Raw genomic sequence first — 21,659 nt, 5'->3', positions numbered from 1 at the left:
TGATTAAATAGCCTTTCCTCTTACTCCAGTCAAACCTGACGTCCAGCCAGGGATCCATCCTTCAGAAATCTGACATCGTGGGATAGTAGTAAAAAGCTTAATCTTCATCCACAATGCTCTTCTAAAAGTTTAGGACAGGATGGGTCTCCAACACCTTACAAATCTATTTTTAATGTTTTTAGCAGAAGACTCGCTGGTTCTTTGAATCAGCGTTGGCTTTATGTCCAGGTGTGATAGATTCTGAACAGTAACCCAGCAAATCAGACTCAAATCTTGCCCACAATGGACTTCACAGATTCATACAAAAAGGCAAAAGTTGGGTTAGAATTTTCTCAATGATTCTATATCCAGTTGGTGTGAGCAAAGACCCTCCAATGCTCTTAAACTGCTTAGTGATGTGAACCAGATGGAAAAGAAAACAAAAGAATTCACAACTCATGTTAGACTGAATTGAATGTCTTTAATTTCACACAATGAATAACATATGAATAGGATTAACTTTTTTTTTAATAGTTAAGTGCTCTATACTGTGCTAACCTGATCTGGTAGCAAAAAAGACTGAGCTTTCTTTTAGAAAAAATGTTTAAAACCCAACATCTAAGACCATGGAGGAGCATGACAGTAAAGCATGCCAGATGTATCTACGCCTCAAATAACAGCAAGTCCATGTTCATTTTAAATGTACAAAAATGCTTTATGAATAAAAACTGTTACAAAAAGAACATTTCAAACAATGTACAATTTTTCTTGCCTCTATATTCAATAAAATACAAATACATTTTTTGTTCTAAAATATGTTTACATACAATCAAAGTAGAACATGCAAATTACACTTTAAAAAAGGCTTTTAAAAACCACTTATGAATACAAACTAAAAATTAGCCAGCACGACTTGTAAGACAATCTTGTGCCCCATTTTTTCTTTTGAAATATATATATACATATTTAACACATCATGTGCATTTATTATTATTTAAGAAATAGATATTTTTTAAAAAGGAAGAAAAAGAAAGATGCCAACCTAGGTTGGAACTGCCCTTTTGTGTTGACCAGTGGCAGCTTTTTTCAATCCCCCCTCCCCCCATTTAGTGTTTATTATACCTGGGCAAGTGGGCGATAGATTTCCAGGAAGTTTCTTCCTTGGTTGATATGTGCTTCTAAGACTGTTCCCCAAATGACTGAGCCCAACAAGGAAGGCAGACTCATCCGTGGGGCAAACTCTCTAAGAAACAAGAAGCAGGGGGAGCCTTGCATTGTGGAAAGAAACTTTAAAAAACACCACGAAAATGCTACGATATATTACAGTTCGAGTTTCTAGGCACTGTGATGACATTATCTGTAAGCTCTGGCATTTGGACCATTGTGATACTACGGGGTAGTGTTGAGAGTAATGTCTATATTTATCTACTTTTACATAACGAGGACTGAAAATCCTGCAATGTAACACTTAAATGGCTTTTGAGGCATTTCGGCTTCTGCCACCCCCTCTCTCTCCATGCTACAGTTGGCATTTAAAGGCTTTGGAAATATATGTAGACTTTACACAGTTCCCAGGTAAATCTTCCTAGTGGTAGGGAAAAATATTCTCCAAAAGCTCCTTATCTGAATATTGTTAAGAGTGGGATTTTCTACTTAAGTCCTAAAACCAAATCCTTTATGATCTGCACATACATCACCTTATACTATAATTGTCACCACTTGCTTATCACGTTAATAGACCCAGCAATGTGTAGAACACAAATCCTGATTGCCATCGAAGATGGCCCTCCCACTCCAGACAGCAGCCAAGTTAACATGGGAACCCTCTGTCAGCTTTTAGTCACCTACTCTGGCCTGTTAGTGGCTGTTGAGTTCGGGTCCTGCCACGTCACAAACCAGCCCATGACATTCTCTCCTTTCCTTAGATCTGTCTTCTGTGGGTTTTAGCCAGAGCCACGCCTTAGAGGAAGTTAAACTTCTGTTCCTTTCATTTGAGATGAGGGGTTGAAAACCAAGTGGCTCCTAGTCACCCAGAAAGGTGGATCAGAGACCCATAATCACCTCCAGGGAGCTTTGCTCACCCCTAATTAGACTCCCTACATTGTAAGTAGGCTTACTCCTCCTGATTGCTGAAGGCAAGTTTTCCAGAAAAGCAAGAACACTAAGTGATTTCTTTATTATGAAATACTTTTTGGAGCTGTTTAGGGAGTCTGGGGCATTCCAAAGGACATCTTTGCTACATAAAAATGTGGTCACAGAAGGCAGTGTTGGCTGGTTAGACACAGGCTAGAACCAGGTCAGGAGATCTGGTTCTCCAACCAACCAACAAACCAACAAGAAAATGAATCCAGATTGGGCCAGTGTTGAGCCAGGACAGGAAAGGGAGGGAAATGGAAAGGAGGTGGTTAGAACATAAGGAAATGTTGGTACAGATGAGATATGTTAATGGAAAGCAAAGAAAAAAAAAGTAATGTGTGACACTGAGGGAGAAATCTGTGTGGTGAAGGGTCAGCTGTGCAGGTGACTGGACCTCAAGTAGGTCTTAGTTTGGGTCCTCTGCAGTTTTCCAGTCTATTTTTAGGGCTGTAGAAGTAGAGGATTTGCATTTAACTCACATGAAAACTGAAGAATTGAATTTATATCTACGTTGCAACTCTGCTGTATTTCTCCTGGAGTACTTTTCATTGGCTTGAAAATTTCAAGCTTATTTAAAATTTCCCAAAGACTAGAGGTTAATGCCAATTAAGCTTTGGGTCCTTCTTTAAGCAGCTTAGTGTGTCAGCTCATACTCTCTTCTGCAGGAAGGTTTAATCTGCTCCCAGACTTGGTTGGGGGAAATAGTACACCACCCGAAGAAGAAGGGCAAAAGAAAGAATGAAGGGAATGATTCTCAAAGTCCAACAGGAGAGAACCCTCTTCGTGGCTTAATTGGAATGAAAATGGTTGCTCTTTCCTAGCAATGATGGGGTGAGTGGGGCTAATTTAAAACTTCCTCTCTGGTGACTTTGGAACCACTCAGACATGGCTTGGGAATGACAAATTGAAAGTGGCTGGTTTGATTTTGCTGTTCAACTTGTGTGAAATGCCAAAGGTCAAGCAGGGTCACAAACTGAGTCTCTATGATACAAGCTTTAAAGTCCGGGAGAATGCATTCCTTTAAACTTACATATTGCTGGGATTAAATGCGACTGACCTACTGGGCAGCAAATGATGGGAAGCCCATGGCAACAGTGCAGAACAGACGGCTCCCTGGGTAATTTCAACCAACTGTTGGTACCATGACAGAGCAGTGATGCTTGTCAGCATATTAACTTGGAATTTTAAAATTCCCTCCCGCAGATACCCTCTCATTCTCTTATGTTTCCAACAAAAATCCATCTCTCTCTAAGGAAATAATGTTGTGTTCTGCAATAAAAATACAATTTCCAGCCAGTCCTACTTCCTGTAAAGAAGCTGAACGTAGAGGCAAACGAGATATTCTAATTCCCATTAGAAAACTTAATTCTGTCTCTCTTTTTATACTCTACCATGCCAGGTGTTCAATGTCTTGGGGAAGGGAAAGGGAGGAGGGAGGAGGAAATTGAAAATACTCATTTGAAATTTCCACATCCGACTTTTAGAAAACATCTACGGCAATGGGATGACTTCATACTCATTCTGAGTCTTCTTACCATGTTTGACTTGGGCTGTGGAAATGGGTAATAAGAGATGGAATGTCTGTCCACGCTAAACCAATGACTAGAGTACAACTTGGATGAGAAATGTACAGTTGAAATTGACCATTTAAAAGACGATTTGTCACACACAGTTTGCATCCATGCAGACTGATAGATTTATAATTACATTATGTACAAAAATGTTTTAGTTTATTAAGGCAACCACAATTTGGATATTTTGTCCACGGTGGCTCAATACAATTGGAGCTTTTCCTTTTTTTTTTAGATAAGAACACTTACTCCCATTTGCTTTTAGGAAATAATTATCAAGAGATAATGGACTTCTCCTATTGTCTTTTTGTTTCCTTTTTCCCGTGACCTATGATAGTTATTTGTATGAAGAAAAAAAAAAATCACATACCAAGGCATTGCTAAACACTTGTCTTTCTGGTGCCTGGGGTTTCAGTTTTTGGTGATTTGTCAGTTATTCCATTTGCTGTGGGGGTATTTAAAACCATCTTATTCTGCCTACTCTCTGATGATATGTTTTAAGTATAAAAATAACCTGGCAGATGCCTGGGTCAACAGATCCTCAGGTGCTCTAAATCACTTATTAAAAAGGCTCTAGCAATACAAGGATTGGGATTCAAAGCCGAGTTCCCTGGGACAGCATGCCAAGGTGAACATTACAACACAGCCCAGGTTTACATTATTCGGGTGTGTACCAAAGAAAAGAAGGCAGCAGGTAAGTTAATGAAAAGGCATATGGAAGTACCTAACGGGCAAAGGGAAAGGAGGAACAGAGGATGCTAAATATCAGTGTACGTGTGATAGAGAGGCTCACAGAAGAACACGAATGCACGTCTAAGGCTGCCTATCACTAGAATCCCACCTTCTGATGACATGAGTCCATCTGAGAAACTGTATCGTTAACGGAAAGATTCCGGTCACCTGAAGACCATGTTGGTGCCCAAAGCCTAGCCCAGCTTGAAAAACCCAAAGAAATAAAAAAAAAAAAACCCAATTAAATGGAAGTGGGTTACAACAAAGCCAGTTGAGACATCTGCAGCTTTTCTGCCCTTGGAATGTTCCCTAATCGAGGGTGTTTCCCTTTCCATTTTCCTGGTCAGCACATGCAGTGGCATCAAGGGCACACCTTGGACATGGGAGGTCCGGTGGCCATGGGCACCACCAGCTCTCTCCTCCTCCGTGGGTCTTCTGCTCGCTGGCCTGTCCAGGATCTAGCCGTAGCCAAGTGCCGCTGGGGTGGGGACTGCTGTAAAGCACAGACTAGCTTCTTTTGAAGGCGCCCCCCCTGCTTTGCTTTCCCAAGAGCTCCTGATGGCTCAACCCCGTCATCTGGCCCGATTCTGCCCGCCCAGCTTCTGGAGAGGAGAGCAAGGGTGTCCCTGCAGCGGGGCCTTCCAAGGCGTCCTTTCCCCCAGCCCCCGGTTCAGATGCCCGGCCCCGCCCTAGGGAAGGACATCACTCTCACTCCCTCGGGACTTCCTCTGCCTTTTGGCCTTGACCTCCTCTTCCTGGGGCAGGGGCTGCTGCGGGGGCGGCTGCGGGGGCTGAGCTGGAGGCTGCGGTTTGTGTTTCCTCTTCCCACCTCCTCTGGGGGTCTTGGGCAGAGGTGGGGGCGGCGGTGGGGGCGGGGGCGGGGGAGGGAGGGGAGGGGGCGGCGGCGGGGGCAGGGGCGGCGCCTCCCGGGCCATGTGGATGACCGCTTCGATGGTGGCCATGATGGTGTCTTGGCTGGCGGCAGGCTCCAGCACCAGCGGGCTCAGGCTGGGCTTCTGACCCCTCTTGCTGGGCAGGTCGATGCATTTTTCCAGCACCGGCATTTGGTCTCTGGAGTCCTCATCGAACTGGGTGGGCTGCTTTCGGGGACGCCCCCTCCGCTTCTTGACGAAGTTGTTGCCTGTCTTTGATTGTCTCTGCAGCCGCTTGGCCTTCAGGATCTTGTTCACGTGGTCCAGGTTCTTCTTGGTGGACAGGATCTTGGTGTAGCTGCACATCTTCCGCACCTCGCACTGGATGGCCTCGATCTCCCGCCTCTTGAATCGTTTCTTCAGGGAGGAGCTGGCTGCAGGAGGGGAGAGAGAAGAAATTGAGCACGGGATGCCAGCTGCCCTAAGCCTCGCCTTTTCAGTGACCCCTGGCGTCATATTTGCCTGTGGAGATTGGGGACCGTTAATGCCATGGACATGACTTAGTGCCCAATATTTATTCTCCCCTTTTCCTTATTAAAATTAAAAACAATAAAAATAAACATTGATTAAATATCTTACATCTACAAAGCATTTCTATTTCTATTATTTCAATCTTCACAACAATCCATGAAGTAGTCCTGTTCCCATTTTTAAGATTTGGAAACTAAGGCTCATGCCACTAGGGAGATGCACTCAGAAGTCTAATGGCAGAGTCACAATATGAATTTTCCTATCACAGCTTTTATTATTTATGACCCTTTGACATTTGATCTGACTCAGTTTAACATTAGGCTGTACTTTCTCTTTTTGTAGAAAATGTTGAATGAATAGAATGACAAACAGCCTTCCCTATCAAGCCATCTTGATAGGTACTTGAATGTAGGGATGATGCACATGTACTGTCAACCTCCAAAAAGAGATGTCTTGACCCTGAACTGGAATATTTTACTCCTAACCTTCCTCCACTGTCAGCAGGGAGGATTACTTTCTGGGACACTCTATTTAGGATAACACCATCTCTCTAATTCTCTTCCCCTAGCCCCCGCCCCAAATTTCTGGACTTGTTAAGTTGCCTGATGATGTCCACTTGACTAGTCCATCCTCTGGGAACCTGAAGGGAAACATCAGCCAGGTGTTTCTGAATCCTTTACACTCCCACTACTAGGCTATTGTCTGCAAAGAGCTATTTTCACGTCCTGTTGGCCAGATGCTCCTTTAGTTTATGAGCCAAACTTCTGGTCTCAGGAAGTCCTGTACTGCCGCCACTAAATAGCCTTCAGAACTGCTTCATTTTGAAGTTCAGACACAATAAAGTGTGAATAGCTTCAAGACGTAGCAGATCTTTCCTCCTTTAGGTTGTTCTTTCTCTTGTGTTGTTCACGAGACACATGTGTACATTCGTATGCACACACACAGGCACGCACACATACTCTGCTGCCCATCTCCACACTGGCCACTCTCTCTGGCCACTTATAAATTTACGAAGTGTGTCTTCAATTAGTTCCTTACCTCTATAATTTACCCTACATGCTCAACCCCAAAGAAGCCCAGATGTAGAGTAGAAGATGTTGACCCTACTAACTGTGGCAGGCCTAAAAGAAAATGTTGCATTTTAGCATCACGGTTTATTGTGTTAGAATAAATATCTTAAGAAAAATGAGGAAAAAAATGCTTAAAACATGGATACCACTCTTAGTTATTCCTGGGCACTCCCACTTTATTCTTTCCCCTGCTCTACCCCATTCCTCTCTCATGCTGTGCCCAACACAGATTTCCAGGAGGGGTTTCATTTGAAGTTTTTACAACACTGGCTTTGTGGAGTGGGAAGCTCCGAGTTCCACAGGACAGGTCAAAATGGTACTGCTTTAGGCTAAAGGTCATTGCAAGACTTACTGAGCAATGACTAACGACTGAACAATCTTAAATAAAGTACGTTATAAAGATCAAAATAAAAAAAGCCAGAGTGAGCTTCTGACTACAAAAATAGCATTTTTTATTTTATTTTTTTTTGTAGTTAAGTGCTGTAAAAGGAAAAGGAGACCAACTGTGGGCCAAACACTGGGTGGATGAGATTTCAGTGTCTCTTCCCTCCAAAGCTACCTCATGGAACTTTATTAAGCCTCTAGAGTAGTGTCATCCAATATAATCCTCTACACTGGTGGAAATGTTCCATATTTGTGTTGTCTTATAGGGTAGCCACTAGTCACATGTGGCAACTAAACACCGGAAATGTGGTCAGTGTGACTGAGAAACATAATTTTTCATTTAATTTCAATAGCTACCTGTGGCCAGTAACAACCATGTTGGGCAGCTCAGTTCTAGACCTAAGCACTGTGAATCCCAGAGCACACAATGGGATTCATTTAGTAAAACACAACTTGGTGCCTTCAATAAATAAGATGCAAGGAGAGACAGGTAGGGAAGAGGGTGGAGGTGTAAATTAAGAGACTTAAGAGGTAAAATGCTCATATTTGGATGCCAATTTAAACAAACTGTCAAAAGAGATCACATTTCATGAATTTGTGGAGATTTGAATACTATATGGGCATTGCATGGTATTATAGACTTACTAGAGGCCCGATGCATGAAATTCGTGCAAGTGTAGGCCTTTCTTCCCCTGCCTTGCTGCACCGGCTTCCCTCCGGCTGCCAGCAGGCACCAGGGACCCGGGCTTCCCTCGCAGCCACTGCTTCGTCCAGAAGGACGTCAGGTCTAATTCGCATACTACACTTTTATTATTATAGATTGTTAATTTTCTTAGGTGTCATAATTGCATTGGGATCATGCTCTTTTAAAGTGCATATCTTTAAGAAATACATACTAAAATATTTATAGATGAAATCATATGATATAATCAAAATAATGGGGAAGGGAGGAGGTAAGTAGAAGTATTGATGAAACAAGATTAACCACTGTCCCTGTGTGTGACCAGAAACAGAGTGCAGTGTACCAAGGACTTCATGCAGGTGTGGCTGGACTAGGACAGGCCTACCAAGGACTTCATGCAGGTGTACCAAGCTGGACTAGGACAGGCCTCCTGGCCTCTCTGAATCTCTTTTTCTTTATCTACTACATTGGATGGTTAGACTACATACTCTCAAGGTTCTCTTTTGGATTTAAAGATTGCTATAATTCTTTCCTATATTCATTATCAATTGCCTTGAGAAATGTGAGGTGGCTTTCTATAACATTTATTTCATCTAATAACTTTGAAATCCTAGTTGGGGGAAGGACTTTGGACTTGGCATGGTTTGATATTCACAAATCTTTCTCCTTATTGCTTATGATTGCACTGTCCCTCTAAATGTTTTCAGATTTTTCTCTCTTCAAATTGTTTCATTATTAGACAGTAATTTCTGGGCTTTTGCAGCAAGATTGATTCCATATTTGCCCTCCATCTTCTAATTGCCCTATATCTTGCCTGTTCTTTGTCAGTTCTAAAAAATAATTACAAGTGGCCAAGGCAAGATGCAAATTCATTTCTTAACTCTGCAATGCAAATCATTCTGGACCTTTCTCTGTATTTAAAATTGCCATGCAAATAAGTGGTTGAGGTGGTTTGGGTCTAGACCTAGGTTTTCCTTCTCTTCGTTGCCATTATCAGAGGATCAGCTCATCAGCCTTCATTTATTTTGCCATGTCTTTTATGATAATCAAAGACAACTGAGCACTGTGTGTTGTGCACTGACTACAGATGTAGCACAGGCACTGTGAACAAGATAAGGGCTCACAAGGCTTAGTTTTATAGAAGGTTTCTAAGAAATAGGGGCTAATAGTTTGAAGACTGTACCTTTCCCATGTGGAACTTACATCCTAGTTTTATAAGAACTTTATGGGTGGGTGGGAGAGGGAGACAAATTTATCTCTAGATTCATTAGAATTTTTCTTACTGCTTGAATATCCCTAAGGGCAGGTGGGGTCCTATTGGGGATTGTTGAACTGTCTGGAGTTGAGCTGTCTTCCAGGATGACCAGGGCTGGAACACCATCTGCCTCAATCAAGGCCGAGAGGTGCGGTATGAATTGCATTGCATGTTGATCCAGGTTAGAGGGTTCTTAGATAGCAAAAGCCCGTCTTTTCTCTCCGCAAAGGTCATTCACAAAGCCTTACATGACATGGTACGTAGAACATAGTCAGCAAATACAAACTCGAGGGGATTCAATTGTTCAATATTCTCGCATGCACGTTGTGCATTTTTTTGTACTTTGTAATTATATTTAAATCAGTAGTGATCCCGTGTTTTCCTTGCTGCTTTTAATTTTTTAACAGGCTGTATGAAGCAACTTGCCTTGGCATGCAAACGTTCTCCCTTCTTCCTTAGAATTTAAATTAACCTTCTAACATTCCTGGCCTTAAAAGCACTTCTGAAAGAAAAGGCAAGCTGCCGCTGCTGGTGAGGTCTCTGCAAGGCCGGGCTGGTCGTCAGCCGAGTACTACAGATCTGCTTTCCAGTTCGGGAGCCATCGTTTAGAATTAGGGTTTGCAGGTGCAGGGGATTTGTCACAATATAAAGGTGCTTCCATTCTGTTCTTAAAGTCATCTTACTACAGGTTGGGGTTTCTCTGAAAATCTGACTAGCTTGTTTGAAGCACAGTATCTGCTTGACTGAAATGACAGATTCCTCTTAGGTTTATTGATGAACAGCATCTTCTCTCTGATGCAATGGCTTGTAAGACCCTGGTCTTTGTTTTGCTCCCATCTCCCATTTCTTCCTGGGACAAGCGAAGCTAGGAAGTGAGGTGGGCAGCCTGGCTGCGAGAGGTGAAGCAGTAGGTGTGCCGGTGCACGTGTAGGTGTGCAAATGCTGACATGGCAAAGGCCACCAACAGTAAGCGCCCCAGAGTATCTGTCTCCCACAGATCTTCTGGGATAGGGGTTCAGTAACTTGCCCTGCACCCTCCTGCCTCTGCAATCTTGTCCACACTGCTCGCCTCTTCTCTGCCTCTCCAATCTGGTCCAGTTTTAAGTCAGTAAAACATATTAAGGTTTTTTATTTTATTCTTTGTATTTTATTTAAAAAATATAAGAAGTAAGGTAAATATTCTAATGCTTAATAGATAGAGCAGCCGTGAGACCCTTATTTGGGCTGCATATCAGATGGTGTCAACTCTCAATGGTGGGCAAGAGGTTCTGGGAAAAGAAGAGGCATGTTACTGGAGGGGCTGACAGGTAATCCTCTTGTTACTTTCAGGGTGTTGTCATGTCCTATACTCTAAATGCTACAGCAGGTCAGCCTCCATGGTTCATTTTAGAAAATTAAGATCTTTAAGCAGAAAAAAAATTCAAAATATTTTATAATAGGATAAGGGATATCCATGAAATATGTTATATACCACACAGAGGTTTATTGGTTATCTCAGCAAACTGCATAAGAGTTGTCATTTTCAAAGATGAATTTGGCAATTTTCTTGTACAAAAAGACAGGGTTCTAAAAGTTCTCACCTTTTCTGTGCTGTCAAGGGGCTATCAGTAATGTTACCTAGCAGCTGTTAAAAAACAAACAGAAACTTAATGTCCTTTTGGGGTAAAATGGGCAAGAAAGTAATTGCTTTTAGAAAGAAACACACAAGGGAGGTAGCATTTTTGAAATGGATTGAAAACGTTTTCATTGTTTGTCAATTTTGCTGCCAAAAATGATATATTATAACCTGTAAAATCCTTTAAATCTGCAAATTAAAAAATCTTGTAAACAGAGTTAACTTCAAAATGATGCATTTCAGAGATTTGAACTTACTAAAATCTATAATGCCTTTAGATATGCAAGAGCATTTGTTTATTGATAAGGAAGTTGGTTAGCCAAATTTCATCAAAAATCTTTGCTTAATTGAGGGGCAGTATTAAAAATAGAGTATTAAGCAAAATTATGCACTTTCTCCTTTTGTATCTATCTATAACTAAAATATCCTTTTAACCTATAATGTCTGTATTGAAATAAACTAAATTCAGAATCAGACCTTCAAACTGCTTTATCATGTGTTAAAGAAACAAGTTTTATAAAAGAAGTATTCAAACTAAATCACTTGGCCCTCCCTAAAACATTATTAAAATTAGTATAACATGTGGATGACAGTAAAAATGCTTTTTGTTTCATTAATAAAAAGTTCTATGCAATTGAAATTTATTTTAAAATATTATTTATTTCAGATTTATCTCAACCTTTTAAAGTTCACATTTTAAAAAAAATGAGTGCATATATTCTGAATATGTATTTACATGGGGTAAAGCTTCAAAATTATGTTACTGATATCACCACATGATCAAAATTTTTGACTACTTTAAAGTTTTCCTTTCTTTTTCTAACGTCCTGAAGAGTTTATTCACTCAGTATTTATCGCTAGATCTTCTTAGAGACAGGAGTGCTCCTCTTCATTCCCCTATAACAGAGAACACAGTTCCTTTCTCATAGTAGATGCTGAATTAATATTTCCTGCTGCACTGCTTCAGGTTATAAGCTCCTAAAGACCAAAGCCTGCATAACATTAATCTTTATCTTCCCCAGAGCACCTTTAATTGAACTGCATGCAATTCCAAGGCAGTCAAAGGAATGTCCTACCCATCGAGAGCTTCTGGAGTGGGATTTGATGCTGACCTCCGCTATTTGGTTAGGCCGCCCTGAGGACCTGGTCCTTAGGTTTTTAGAATCCCTGACTTCTCTGACCACGAGGAAATAATACCAGTCATTTCATGAGCTGGGTTTGGTACAAACCACTGGTGGCTTTGGACAGAGGAAGACAGTGGTAACGTGTCTCCAGAGAGAACCTGAGCTGAGTAAGGACACTATTAGTTTGCTCGAGGAACCCCTAAGAAAAGTAACCTGGACTTTGGCAGGCTTGAGAAAGCTGGGTGAAGGGGAGAGCTCAGAGATCTGAGAACTAGCAACAGAGGCGATTACAGATGCCTATAAGGGACATTGTACACCTTCTTTAATAGGAATTGTGCAGGGTGTGTCCTCAGAAGAGTCTTTTAAGTCTGTGAGTTTTTCGGGGGGTGGAGGGATAGGTGGGCGATATTTATTAGCATCACAGTGTTGTCTTTCTAGGCTTTGGGCGAGGAGTGAATCCAGAGTGGCAGCACTCATAAACGGAGGAATACGAGGGCCATTTAGCCCTAGTCTGTTTCAGGCAACTTGGACTTCTGTAAGTTGCACGTGGCTCAAGCTCTGCAGACTGACTAGACAATGTGAAAGGCTGGATAGAAATGTAGTTGAAGCCAAAAAGTTGAAAGCTCCATCTGTTGAGTCTCACAGTATGCCAGGTGGTCACATGGCGGGAAGGGGGGGGGGGTCGTACCCTGTCAATGGGCTCTTTGTATTTTTTTCTCTCTCAAATATGGCATAGCTATATCCTTAACCATAAAAATCATCTCCTATATAATACTCCAAATATTATAGATGCATATTCCTACTTGATTGTGAGAGTATTTTCATTCTTTTTTGAATTTTGAAAACAAATAACCCCCCGCCCCAAAAAAAAAAACAAACAAACAGGGAAGAACAAAGAATAATGTAGCAAACAGGATCTTATAAAATTTTTTCACATTTTAAATATTTAGGCTCAGAAGAAACAAATCCTTGTTGACTATTCTAGAACTTCAAGAATTACATCAAATGGTAGCTATCCATGTTTTGTTTTCTTCCTAGTCTTAATAATTGCACTTGTTTACTTAAAAACTTAGTCTAGTTGTTTATGATCTGAGAGAAAACATATCCACCAAGACATTAGAACAATGTTGTCTTGACTTTTCATTCTTTAGTTCTGTGCCTCCAAACAAATCTCTGAATTTCTTGACAGGGAAATTACCTCTAGATAAATATACTCCTATAAAAATAGTCATACACCTTCAAGTCTTCTCTCTTCTAGGTAAGACATCCATTATTCCTTCATCTGTGTTTTATGAGATTAATTCTAGACTATATTCCATTTTGATCACCCTTCTCTAGAGGGTGTTTATATGCCAAATATCATCTTAAACTTTGGTGCCCAGAATTGAACTGATTTCCCAAGTATGAAGTGATTAGTGCAGAAAAATTGGGTTGATTAATTTCTATGATCAAGGAACTATGCATCTATCAATAAGGGCTATATTAAAAAAACAAAACTAAACTAAACTCAGGTGTTTTTTTGTTTTTGTTTTTTTGTAGCACCAACACACTGCTGGCTTGTATTAAATGGAAGCTCAATTAATCCCCTTAAATGTTTTCATATAAACTGCCACCAATCTGGACACTGCTATGTGAAATTGGTTTTTAAGTTTAACTACAAACCTTCTTTTTAAATCAGCAAAGTTTAATTTTACTGGTTTCAGTCCAGTGTTCTAGTCTGTTGTGAAAAATTGGAGTCTTAATCTTGCTTTGTCAAAGGGTGCCCAGATTTTTAGGGATTTCTATGGGGTTTAATACCCTCCAAGTTAATGACTGTCTCTTTAACACCTTCTGGGTATGATTCAAGTGTCTCAAATGAATGCCATGGTTTCCCTCTTTATTAAACTTACTAGAGGCCCAATGTATGAAATTTGTGCACTCAGGCAGTGGGGCGGTGTCCCTCAGCCCAGCCTGTAGCCTCTCGCAGTCCGGGTGCCCTTGTGGGGGGATGCCCGACTGTCAACTGGGCTGAGGGACAGTCTAAGGGAGCGGGCCTAAGCCGTCAGTTGGACATCCTTAGTGCTGCTGTGGAGGCGGGAGAGGCTCCCGTCACTGCCACTGCACTTGCCAGCCATGAGCCTGGCTCAGGGCTTCTGGCTGAGTAGTGCTCCCCCTGTGGGAGTGCACTGACCACCAGGGAGCAGCTCCTGCATTGAGCATCTGCCCCTAGTGGTCAGTGGGCATCATAGCAATTGGTCATTCCACCATTCGGTCAATTTGCATGCTAGCCTTTTATTATATAGGATTGAAGAAAATATTTCAATTTATACCACAAAGTATTCCTGCATTCTTCATAAAAACAATAAGCAATTTATACCATTGCTTTAGACGTTCACATATTTTTGTGTCTATCTAGTTAATAGATGATGGATGTACCATAGAAACAATAACTTTGCATAGCCTACAGGTGTGTGCCCAACTCTATTATTTCTGTCAAAGAGGATATTGCATCTGATGTTGAACTGGTGAAAATATCTTACATTTATCTTTCATCCAGAGGCAATTCTCCTGCTTTAGTGAGAAAGAACAAGACAAAAAAAAAAAAAAAAACACAAAACGAAACAAAACAAAACTAGGTGTGGTTCCAGTGCTTTCCAATTCCCACTGGAATTTAGTTTATGATTCAGATTTAAAGGTTCTCATTTATATTTTCATCTTGATACATTCTACCCATTCTTTAAAACTCCAATTAAGTTATCTTCCTAAAAGCCACCTGAGGACTCTCATTTCAACATTAATCTTTCTGGTCCTTTCTATCTTGCTTGCATCTCTCTGATATCACTTGACAGTCTGTCCTCTATTAAGGAGATGGGATTAATCTACCTTTATCTCTCCACTTAAATTGTGTTTTCTTAAGGGACAAGTAGGATGTCTTAGCCATTCTTACTCATTCTTGGAACAAATATTGCTTGAGCTCCACTTTGTACCAGGCACTGTGCTGGGCACAGCTCACTTACTTGAAATCAATCTATGTGATATGACCTAAACTTAGGCTTAACATCTACTTTTGTAAGGTCTGTGTATAAAATATGAAAGGATTCACTGAAGGGAATCCAAGTCACTGTAAATTAAATCAGATCCTCACCTATTTCAGTAGTTCCCTACTTTCCTTGGGGCCCCATTAACTATTTGGAGTATCTAAGCTAGGACCAAAAACATGGAAGTACAGAGAAATAGATTCTGATATCCAAACCACTCTATAGAAGTGGCCTTTCAATGATAAAAACAAGTTTGGAACTTATTGAGCTCCATTAAGCAAACCGGCTTGAGCATTTAAGGCCACAGATTGATTAAAACCATGGGTTCCCTGGAAAACGGAGACAAGTATCTATGTATATCTTACTTAATGATAGACTAACATGTAAATTGACCGTACCTCCGCTACACCACAGCCAATCAGGAGTAAGTATGCAAATTAACCCAACAAATATGGTGGGTTGATTTGCATATGCAGGCATGGAGCAGCCAGGAGGGGCAGGATGCCTGCTATGAGGGGGAAGGGAGGCGGCGGAGGGAGCTACAGGCGCGGTGCTCAGGCCGGGAGCGAGGACTTGCAGGGAGCGAAGCCAGGGGAAGGAAGGCCTATTCTTGCATGAATATCATTAGAAGCTTCAGTATATATATAAAAGCTTAAGGTTCTCTCTGGAGACATGTTACCACTGCCTACCTCTGTCCAAAGCCACAGGGCCAGTGCACCGTGGAACGGCCTTGAGTCCTGGAGTGCCGCCCCGATGCCCTGCCTCTGGCCCTGCCCCTGCGGCATGCATGTGGGGCCGCAGAAACCCTGGCAGAATTCACACGAAGTGGGTGCTGGGACCCCCAAGGCACTCACGTAGGGGCCTGCGGAAACCCCGGCAGAAGCCAAGGGAAGTGGCCACCAGGACCCCTGTGCCCCCGACAGGCTGCAGGAACCCTGGCGGAAGCCTTGCAGAGTGGCCGCTGGCCCCCGTCCCCGCTGTGTGCGCCACCATCTTGTGACGGTGTTACGGCATGAGGGTCAATTTGCATATCTCCTCTTTATTATATAGGATTATCTAACACCAAAATGAGAGAGAGTGAGTGAGAGAGAGGGACAGGGTAGAAAATATGAATGGTTTTTTTCATTGCTGAACATTTGGATCAGAATTATAATGATTTATTGTGGGGGAGTGTCCACATGCTGTCTTGGCAAATACCTATACATTCAAGTTCTGAGCAATATACCAGTACTTTTTTTGTGGGTCTTTTTAAGTTACTGCTTTTCTTTCCTTTTTTTTTTTTCCTAATATAAGCTTGGACAGACTCAAGGCAGCAAATACTCCTTCCTCAATTTAAGTTTTGACAATTTAAGAGGAAAAAGCTCATTCATCATATTTCCCTTTTAGAGACCATAAATTATTGGCTCATATACCATGTGGCTTGGATTCTAGGAAAAGTTAGCATAAACAAACCCAAGTTACAATTCGTGGAGTAAGAGAGTGAGTCATAAACAAAACACAGACATATGCTCTCATATAAATAAGGGCCTGGATCATCAGCTTCCCAAAGTCTGCTTCCCATTAATTACACAACAGAATGAACTTTCCATATGTAAGCCCAAATCACTTAACTCTGGCAACTTGTGGGAGACAAAGACCAGGATTGTGGCTTTCATTTAGGCACCAACTAAACTGGGTTTCAAAATAAGAAAAATCCTCTCAAAATACCTTCAGCTTTTGGAGGGCATGAAAGTCCCTTGGAGGAGGGTTTTTGAGCATTGAAACTCCAGCAACCCAGGGATACTGCTCGAGGCTGGTCTAGATCCCCTGCTGAATTTAAAGCTAATATCGGGCTTACTCTTTTTTGTTCTGAGCTCTGTCATCTTTATGGGCAAGCCCTGGGTCCAGGCCACACAGGGTGTTCAGACATTGCTGGGATCATGGAGCAGCTACAAATCCCTCTGTCAGAAGGTTTGCTCTGTCTTTTGAACCTATCTATTGATAGCACAAACTCAAGTTTCTTCATGTTGCATGAAAACTCTCTGGTCTCTCTTAAAGAGGAATCAAGGAAACATATAAGGACTCCTGGGGAAGAGGATTCCTCGGTAGGCAAGACACTCTGAGAGTAGTGGGAGCAGTGGAGCTCTCTTCTGTGTCCCTTTCAAAAACGACCTCATAAAACAAACCAGCAGAGTTAGTTGCAAACAACTGAAATAACAGATGTCACATTTTAGGAGTCCTGGGTACAGGAGAGGGGAGAAAAAGGAAATTTATTCTTTGCTAGGGGAGGTGCACATGGGTTTCCACCATTCATTTACTCAATGATTATTTTTGTAACGTCCATTTTCTGTATCATACTATGGACCATACAAGGTAAGTGCAATGCATTGTTCCTACTTTCATATGAAATTAAGGGAAAGAAGATGCGAACATTTTTGGAGAATCTACAGTGCAGTCTGCAGTATTTCACGTAGTTCCTCATTTAATTAGCAACTACATGAGGATACTATTAGTGCTATAGTACAGATATGAAAACTGAGACCTCAGAGATTAAATAATTTTCCCAAGGGCACATATTTTATTTATTTATTTATTTATTTTTATTTATTTATTTATTTATCCCTATTCAAGGCTATTTTTCCATTGCTTTTTAAGACAGTGGGAGGGAGGGAGAGAGACAGAGAGAGGGAAACATGGATGTGAGAGAGATACATCAATTGGCTGCCTCCTGCATGTGTCCTGGATTGGGAATTGAGCCCGCAACCGAGGTACATGCCCTTGACTAGAATCAAACCCAGGATCCCTCAGTCCATTGGCCAACACTCTATCCACTGAGCCAAACTGGCTAAGGCAAGGGCACACATTTTAGAGGTTATGGACTCAAGAATTCAAGCAAGGGCTGCCCTATTTCAAAGCCAGTTTCATACAATAGATACACCCTTATGGAAGCAAAAATAAGACAGAGAGTTAGATAGGAATGAGGCTGGGGTTTCCCTGTTAATTTCCCACTGTTGACTGTACTGGAGTGCCAACTTTCTCTCAATTTCACAATCTCAAAGAACTCTTCCAATCCCCAAATTCCATAATTTAATAATACAAGAGATTACTACAGATTACCCTTGTTGCTTCTGCTAGATTATGTGTTCCTGCACAGTGCTTGGATTTTATTACTCCTTTCAGTTCAAATTCCTTTGTTTCCTATAGGGAGCCAGACAGCCAATATAATGAGTGAAGTTGGACTGTGTTATAAAGGAAGGTAGGGGGGCTGGAGGGGAGACCTAGGAAACTAAAGAGAATATGGCCCGTCTGATGCCCAAATGTTATTCTGTGTCGATTAATTGCTGGCAGGTAGAAATCTGAACCCAAAGTTAACAGATAGTCAGAGTTTCAAAAAGCCAGAAATCTGGATTACTATGTAAATCTTCTAACATTTCCCAGCTGCTAATTAATTTTTAAAGAAAGGCATAACCCTCTGGAGGCCAGTCAAAATACAACCACAGTGGCTACTGGCCCATGGCTGCCATTTTGCTAATGCTGCCCTTCAGAATGGTCACCAGGCCTCATTCGAGAATTTCAGGAACTCCATGTTCTGAACCCAAACCTCTTTTCCAGCTTCCTCTGTTGTTTCCACATACACTCATATCTCAGAGATGTAAACGTCTCTCTCCTATTCTTTCTGCATGTGAATTCCATTCATCCTTAGAAGGCCACCTCAACTCTTCTCTTACCAGATCATCTCACTGTCTTCCGAACTCCCTTAGTACCACTCAGTTGGAAATCAATGATTTGTCAGTTGCGAAATGATAGCTCCATTACTCTCTGAGGTTATTCAATCTATTCATTTTGAAATTGTTATTTGGTCATCTCATGTTTTGGAGTCAGGCCTTCCCAAACAGTGTGAAAGTTCCCCTAGGGCACGTCTAATCTTACACTTACATGTATCAAAGTGATCGGTGCTTAAAAACTCTTGACAATTCATACCAAAGACTTATAGAAGTTTCAGTAAGATGAGCTCCATATGGCAGTTAATACCCTCGCTGGTGGTGGTGGTGGTGGTGGTGGTGGTGGTGTGTGTGTATGTGTGTGTGGGGGTGGGGGGTGGGGGAGGGCTGTGCCCTAAGATAAGGGTATTTGGAGGGTGGAGTGAGGATAAAACTTCTAATGATAATTAATGGATGTTATGATCTGAGTCATAAAATGACTAAATTATGACTTAACATGATTAAATCATAACATGACATGAGTTCATTTCTGACATGAGAGGGGTCATAAAAGTGATATATGGTTTTGACTATGTGATTGGTGTTTTGATCTGCCATTTCATTTCTTCCTCACCACTGCCTAAAAGGCATTGTTTTCCCCATTTCACTAATGAGGAAACTGAGGCTCAGAAGTCTCAATTACACTCAGCGACTTACCTGAGGGATTTAGTTAATCATTACTGCAGGCCACAAAAACCCTGATCCTTAAATTCCAAATCCAGCTTCCACTATGCATTTGTGTGGTAGCCAGAAGGATTCCAGGTTTCCTAATTCCGACTCAGGTAATATTTTGTAATTCATTTCTCCTATCTGGGCTCCATTTTCTCATTTGCAACATGAAGGGGTTGGTAGAGGTGCCTTCTAGTCTATTCTAATGAGGTCTAGTCAATTCCAGTTTGAGTAGCAGGAGACCCAAACCCCCTGGGAGAATACCCTAGTATTACTCCAGTGGGTCTCAGGGGTAGAATGGAGAGGGCTTATGGGTGGGTGCTATGTCTGTCTGTCTCTTTGCCACATCTGTCCACAATCCTTACTCTTTCTCAGTGCCCCCTTTCTCCATGCCTCTCTTTCTCTGTCTTTCCTTTCTCTGAGACTGACTCCTGCCTGCCCGCACCACTAAGGATCATTCTTAATGACAGTCATTACACAGTTCTTCCACATTGCCTGAGGCCATTTCCGCAGCAAGGAGCAGGAAAGACCTGGCCCCCCTTCCCAACAGCTGGGCTCAGTATGCCAACTTCACTGGAACCAAGTTTTTCAAAAACTCTCCGTTAATTACAGGAAACGCACAGCACTGTCCCCACCCCCTCTCATTAACACAGTTGCTTTCAGTCGCCACTAAATTATCTCACCGCCATTAAAACAACAATCTAATTAGACTTGTGGAAATGGAAAGTGCCAGTGAACAAGGCAGGCACAGCACTATCTCAAAACTGATCGTAAAATATTCCTGCCCTTTCCTTCTTGGCTGCATAAAATCTACCCCTGGATGAGCCTCCTTTCATTCTTTTCCATTTATAAAGAATATTTGATATAAAATGAGTATCTTAATAGAAATCGCTTCACGTATGGAAGGGTTTCTTTCTTGCATTTCTCTGAGAGCATGGAGTCCTCATTACAATAATCGCACCTGACTCCCCCTGAGCAGGGGCCTCACAGCCGAACCTCCCACTGGGCTTCAATGGAGGTGTGAATGATACTATCACTGGGAAGAAGATAAAATGTATTATTATCATTACTTTATTTTTAACAGGGTCTGACTGTGGCAAGAGGAGGCTGGGAGTGTAATCTGTAGGAAGCATTTCAAGAAGATAAATTGAGTTAAATTTCTCAGACACAGACTTTCAAACCTGTCATTAAGCCTTTTGTCTTCTCTAAAATCTCAGCTCTGGAGAGAAAAAAAAAAAAATTAGTTCAATCAAGACCAGACCTGTTTACTGAGCATCTACTATGCCAGGGTCTTCACGCCCAAATATGATTATGTTGTTTAAAAGCAATGCTCCCGGCTTTTGCTTCTCTTATTTCAGCCATATAAATCAAGGGATTTATGGGATACTCAGTCCTTATTGAATGAGACAAAAACCTAAATAGGAAATGGTTGCTCCCCCTGGGAAAGCAATACTCCAGCCACAAGACTATCATATGTAAAATAAAGTACAATCTAGACCAGTGGTCGGCAAACCGCGGCTCGCGAGCCACATGCGGCTCTTTGGCCCCTTGAGTGTGGCTCTTCCACAAAATACCACGTGCGGGCGCGCACGTACAGTGCGATTGAAACTTCGTGGCCCATGCACAGAAGTCGGTTTTCGGCCTGGGCGAGTCTATTTTGAAGAAGTGGCGTTAGAACACTCAAGGGGCCAAAGAGCCGCATGTGGCTCGCGAGCCACGGTTTGCCAACCACTGACCTAGGCCAATGTCCAGCTTTCCATGGAGTGGCTCATCCTACAAATCCCACAGAACTTTCACGTGAAGGGAGACACAGGATCCTCCTTCTCGGAATAAACCCATAGCAATGTACTGCATATATCATACCACATAGGCCGACTCTTGAACTTGACAATAACCTTCCCCCAGGATATCCTGGTGGATTAGTCAGGAGCTGGTCTGCCATAACTGAACAAAGGACTCTGGAGGCCCCAGAGGTCCCTCTCAGGTTGTTCTCTATGCTCAACATTATTAGGATGGTTTGCTATTTCTGGTGCTGATATGGAAAATAAAGTCACATCATTCCATTTCAACTCTAAATAATGTAATGCTAGATTATGCTTTATCATGCACCAGATGGTCCTGTACAGAAAACACTTGTTTAACACATTTTGACTAGTACTCAATGATTATCTATTACTTGTCCACTTCAGTGCTAGTTACTGAAAATAAGGGAGTGGATAGTCCAGCCTGGGACACAGGCATGAGAACACAGCCACTGTTAAATGTAGAGACCAATGATCAAT

General features: G+C 41.8%; 1 protein-coding gene across 6 annotated transcripts in view; it reads right to left on the bottom strand.

Moving 5' to 3' along the window:
• Positions 1-446: 446 nt before the first annotated feature.
• Positions 447-21,659, bottom strand: part of SETBP1 (SET binding protein 1) — a 344,286-nt gene continuing 323,073 nt past the window's right edge. For all 6 annotated transcript variants that reach the window (XM_079784470.1, XM_079784471.1, XM_079784472.1 and 3 more), the window contains one exon: positions 447-5,724. In XM_079784470.1, the coding sequence (XP_079640596.1) occupies positions 5,108-5,724 (617 nt within the window). In that variant the 3' untranslated portion in view covers positions 447-5,107. The remainder of the gene's footprint in view (positions 5,725-21,659) is intronic.

The sequence above is a fragment of the Cnephaeus nilssonii genome (assembly GCF_951640355.1).
Source record: "Cnephaeus nilssonii genome assembly, chromosome: 11".
Taxonomy (NCBI): Eukaryota; Metazoa; Chordata; class Mammalia; order Chiroptera; family Vespertilionidae; genus Cnephaeus; species Cnephaeus nilssonii.
This window is presented reverse-complemented; position numbering and strand designations above follow the sequence as displayed.